Source organism: Phaethon lepturus, unplaced genomic scaffold, assembly GCF_000687285.1.
Source record: "Phaethon lepturus isolate BGI_N335 unplaced genomic scaffold, ASM68728v1 scaffold23532, whole genome shotgun sequence".
NCBI classification, from domain to species: domain Eukaryota; kingdom Metazoa; phylum Chordata; class Aves; order Phaethontiformes; family Phaethontidae; genus Phaethon; species Phaethon lepturus.
The window spans coordinates 6056-11665 of NW_010526167.1; the positions used below are offsets into that span (position 1 = coordinate 6056).

General features: G+C 52.4%; 1 protein-coding gene across 1 annotated transcript in view; it reads right to left on the reverse strand.

Annotated features, from left to right (window-relative positions):
* Window positions 1-4796: 4796 nt before the first annotated feature.
* Window positions 4797-5610, reverse strand: part of ACSF3 (acyl-CoA synthetase family member 3) — a 36864-nt gene continuing 36050 nt past the window's right edge. Inside the window, exon 7 of the mRNA XM_010282986.1 lies at window positions 4797-5129. Within this exon, the coding sequence (XP_010281288.1) occupies window positions 4797-5129 (333 nt within the window). The remainder of the gene's footprint in view (window positions 5130-5610) is intronic.

Consider the following 5610-nt stretch of genomic DNA (forward strand, 5'->3'; position numbering starts at 1 on the left):
GGTCACGGGGCAATCAGTGACAGTAAAGACACAACAAACGCTAGTCTTCATGGTGCCCGAACCATGAGCATGGACCAGTGAAAATCCCTGGGGCCCCATTCCAGCCGTGCTCAAGACAACACATGCATTGACAGCGCCTGCGATGAGACCATGGTCCTGTCCTCTGCACGACTGCCCAGGGATCTCACTCAGCTGATTTGATACTGACCTTTCCCTATGGGGTTTTTAATTTTGCACTAGAGGAGACACGCTATTTATATTTATATAGCAGTAAGTAGCCACTTGAAGGAAAGCCTTGCCAATGATCCAACGGGCTCTGCCAAGTACCATGAGAAAGACAACTGTTCAGCCCATTTTTTTACCACATCCTGAGCTCAGTCCTGCACTTCCCCTCTTGACCCACTTGCTGGCTTGCAGTTCTCCTGCTAGATCTTCTGACAGGCTTGCAGAGCTCAGCTTGACATCTCCACAACATAACACAGCCGGAGTTGCGGATGGGACTCCTTGCATTAATCCCTGGGACGGGAAGGGAAGAGTCGCTCTCGGCCATCAGAGCCTGAACGAGCTCCTCTCCCTTCAGGCTGCAAGAGCAGCGCTGCTGTAGCACAGCTTGAAAGGTAAAAGCAAATAGAGACTGAGAGGGAACAGCCTGGGTTTTGGAGATGCGGGTGCCTGCTGTTCCCACCGACTCTCAGCTGGGATGCAATTGCTCCACGCCTCTGAGAAGCGGACTTCGTGTAGCAGAGGTTCTCAAACAAGTAAAGGGTTGGCATCCAAGATGTTTGACACAACCCGAGCAGAGCTTTGTAGGGAGTAAACAAATTCCGTGCCAAAAGCCGCTCTCATTTACAGCTCCGAAAATCCCAAGTCACTCTCTGAACTGCTGAAAACATCAGTCTTGTGAGCAATCAAGGAAATGCAGGGTTTTATTTTGCTGTGTCCTGATGACTTCCAGCCATCGGGCAAACCTGGCAATGTTGTCTCCTCAAGGAGAACGAATAAATACTGAGGCAGGAAGCAGAAAAAGCGAATTCTCTCTCCACAGTGTTAGAAGTACGTGTGTATAAGGAACATTTGAAGACTATAAAGGAATCTTTAAACACGGCTGATATACTAGACCCAATGCCACCTTTATGTTTTTACTTCTAGAAACTCCTCTTAAACGAGGACTGGGTGGAAATGTGAGCCCAGCGCACGGCTGGGCTGCCTTCACCGGAGAGGCTGCCCGTAGGTGCCTGCAGCCTCTGTTCCTGTCCCATGAAGATCCAGTGGGATAGCCTTCCCAAGGCAGCCCACGGAGCTGTGTTTGGGGCATGCTTGGCATTTTTGGGGGTGTCCTTTCACGTCCTTTCGTTTGTGGGAAGGCAGGTCCAAGTTCTAAGCCGCTAGCAAAGGAAGCAGGTGAGCGCTGCCATCCTGCCCGACTCATGAGCTACGACAGGCTCAAAAAGAAGCTCCTTCAGCCCAGCCTCGGAGGGAGCCAGCGCTTCATCCGGTGGGCTGACCAAACCGGTAAGTCACGTCATCTGCAACACATCATAAATAAGGAATCGTTTCTTTAAAAAAAGAATTTGCATTATCTGGATTTGTGACTAGGAAAGACGCCGAAAACAAACAGAAAACCTGCAGATTAGGATGCTAATTAGATGCACTTCTATTTATAATCTGCCTTGATCAGGCTAAAGTATTTTCTGCTTCAGGTGTCAGTGCTACACCCATGAATGTGAGCAATTCCCCTGGCAAGGAAACACCTGCTTGTCTCTGGGGACAGGCAAGTCCCGGGAAAAAAGCCTATGCCGGAGGGATGGGATGTGCGTCGCTTGCTACATCTCCTGCCCCTTCTCCTTGGAGACCAGCCCGAGAAGAGGAATGGGTTGTCTCTGGCTGAGGATGACCTGCCCAGGGCGTTTCCCACAAACACCAGATTTCTCTGAGCTGGGAAGCTGTAGGCAGCTGGTGGGGTGGAAATCTCCAAAGAGCCGGGGCTGGGAATGGCAAGGATCTGCAGCTGGTGTCAGCAGAGCTGCCCAGCTGCGGACTGGGGAGCTCAGCCTGAAGAGGACAAATGGGCACCAGGAGGTCCCTGAAACCAGCAGTGTGAGAGAGTCACTGGGCTTCTTCCCCTGACTGGGGATTCACGGGTGCAGCGAGAGCAGCTCCCATTTCTGGAGTGGCCTGGGAAGTGCAGGGCTGAGTAGGGTGCTCCCAACTAAGCCAAGGCTTGTCCCTGGTGCCCGAGTTTGTAGCTCACAGTGGAAAGGCTTGAGCCGACAGACGCACGGTGTGCTGCCGGCCGCGTGAGTTTGGCAGCATCCGAAAGCCTGCCAGAACTGATGGGTGCTTCTCATTTCTCCTGATGATGTCTTATTCCAGATTAATTTCTCCTTTTTTAATTTCCCTGGAGCTCCCTCTTGCACTGCAGAACATCCAGAAGGAATAAAGAGATAGCAGGTCCGCGCCATTCTCCTTTTCTTCTAAAGCTTTCAACGACGGCATGCGGGAAGTCTTTTGGGTCATAGGAACTATTGTTAATGGGAGTCTGGGGGGTTTGTGACCTGCGTAAAAGGATCTAGCAAAAATTCCGTGATAAACCAGGACTTAGCAATGTGAAAAACAACTACGAGGTTGTTTTTTTAAATGCAGCTTGAAGAAAGAAACTTAAAAGATATGAGTCATCATTTTGAAATGTGCATCAAACAAGTTAAATAACTCTTACTTTCTTAACGACATATTAATCAAAGTGCATTGATTCTTGAATCTGATTCTACTACCAACAAGCTTTCTATCTTCTCCATCCTGATGCATGCATTAAGAGAGTTTTATTCTGACAGATACAATATAGCAATCAATAAAATCTTATTATAGGGAGCTGAGATACATGGATTTGTTGCAGGATTTATGCACTACTTTCAAACCCAGTGCTATTTCATGTCTCAGCCTTAACCTGTAATTGAAAATAAATCTCCCTGAAAACACCAGATTCTAATTTTCTGGATGTATGGGCAAATGTGAATGGAAGCCGGCCTTCCCTCAGGGAGAAGTCTGCTTTCTGATCGTATCAGCCCCGCTGTGCACACCACTGTACCGGCAGATTCCTCCGGAGAAAGCACGCTGCCCGGCTGGGCGCAGGCAGGAAAACAGGCAGGAAAACAGGCAGGCAAACGGGCAGCGCCTCGCACCGCGCTGCGCAACTCCACCACGCTGCCGAAGCCGCTGCGCCCTTCCTCACGCCTCCAGAGCCGCTCGCTGCCCGGCGGTCGCTGCCTCCTGGGCGGGGGTAACACAAGCTGACGGTGCCAGCGCCTGGGCGACGGGAGCACCGCCAAGCTGGGACGGACGAACGGGGAGCGGGATGACCACAGAAGCTGGTCTTCGTCTGCTGCTTTCCTCCAATTTTGCTTGGCAATTGGTTATAGAATCATGGAATGGTTTGGGTGGGAAGGGACCTTAAAGGCCGCCTAGTCCAACCCCCCTGCAGTGAGCAGGGACTCCAACTCGATCAGGTTGCTCAGAGCCCCGTCCAGCCTGACCTGGGATGCTTCCAGGGATAGGGCATCTCCCACCTCTCGGGGCAACCTGTCCCAGGGTTTCACCATGCCTTCCTTCCTTATTTCTTTCTGCCATCCTTCCCGCTCAGTGACATGCGAGTGTGCTCAGAGATCGCCTCTCACCTCGCGGGGGGTGGGACAGCTGGGAGGGTGTTGCAGCGGCAGGAGACAGACGGCCGTAGGCATTTTTCCTCTGGGCTCGTCTCGGTCTCCGAGGGCTCGGTGCCACTTGGAAGTACGACAGCAGGTGGAGACCCAGCAGTCTCCCTGGGAATGGCTGGAGGGGACTTCGATCTAAGCAGCTCTGTCAATAGTGTCAATACAATAAAAATAATCAAATTCACTCAGATGGAAATGAGAGAGACGGAGAGATAGGCAGACAACGGTGCAAACCGGAGGGAAGAAAGAGGATGGGAGCAACAGTAAATCGCCTACACAACACCACGAGTTCAGATGCTTCTCAGAAGAGCCACTCTCTTGAATTCTTCAAAAAGTCACTGCAGCATCATGCCTGTTGGTTTTTTTTCCCCCTATAACACACATACGTACTTGTTCCTTCTCTAACACAACGGGCATGTTTGCAGAGGAATGTCTGCACGAGCTCCTGCAGAGCGCACACACGGTGTCTGCCTGTCGTCCTGGGGGGAGGAAACACAGGTTGGCAGTTGTTGCACTAAATGCCTGGTCTTTCCGAGATTTCCCTAGAAACCAAGCAGGGAGCCGCAGGAGCACGCTGCGGAGAGAGTGCTGGTGGCCACAGTCTGCATCGCTATTTTTTCCTCCTATGATAGAGGGAACGACCATCCCCAATGCTCAACATGAGGTTGTTTTCTTGGGGAAGAGAGTTTCATGGGAGAAAAGGGGATTTTAATAAAGGACTTGTCAATCAGAAAGGAAAATGACTGCTGCCATGTAAGCGTTGGCTCTTTTTTTTTTGGTTCCCATACTTTCTGGAAAAAACCTGTGATAACTCAATTTACAGGAACAACAACCAGAAACTGGGAACTGGCCGGAGGAAGGTATTGGGGAAATAAATGACCTAGAACCAGAAAAGACTTAAAAATTCAAGATTCTTTTGTGAGCCTTGCATTTCAAGAGGCAGCCCAGAAAAGCACCCGATGGGACACCCCTTCCCGCGTGCGCCGTCTCCGTGCGGTGCCACCCCAGAGCGGTGCCCTTCCGGAGACAGGCTCCCGACGAGGTGCAGCACGAGCAACGCGCCGGGGTTCCCCTTGCAGTAATTATTCTTTATTTGCTGAGCCGCCGGTTTTTCGCGTTGCCGTTAACAGTGACGGCTGAGGAGTTACCCGCGCTGTCTCCAGCTTTACCCTCTCCAAACCTCGTCCCTGCTGCAGCTGAGTGCACAGTCCCCGTGTCCTTGGGGGACGTGGGGGACCTGCCACCATCTGCAATCACCCCGTCATCCGCTTTAGGTGACCTGTAGGTCACTCGGTGGGGACCCACACGAGGGTTCGGCTGCGAGAGGAGCGCTAGCACGGAGTCGTAAATGCTATCGCCCGGGTTTCGGGAGCACCGTGCGCACGCACGCAGCCTCACCTTTAAAACACTGACCCATATGACCTGCAAACGGCAGATATAGCAGATCACAGCCCGGCAGCGGCCAGGCTTTGCCTCTTTTGGGTTCTACCAGCATGGTCTCTACTCCAGAGTTACCCACCGCCCCTTAATGGGGGTAATTCACCCTCCAGATCCCACTTGCTATGATGGGACACAACCTCCTGGGTTCCTTGAAGCGTTTTTTTTTTTACCACCACTGGGACATTTGTCACCTCCGCATGGTCTCCAAAGGCTGCCACCGCAGCGGGGCAGGCAGGGCGAGCAAGGGGCCACGGGGCTCGCGCTTGGCACCGCCAGCTAAATGAGGCTTGGGAAAAAAAAATAGCCCCATCGACCCGCCATCCGCAAGAGACAGAGCAAGCGGTGAGGCGAGAAACGCAAGGAAAAAAAGGCAGAGAGTGGGGGGACGGGCTGGGAAGAGCGAAAAGCCTGCTGCCCTCCCCAGGCAGCTGCGGGGGATGCCGGGGAGGCAGCACGGGCGGGG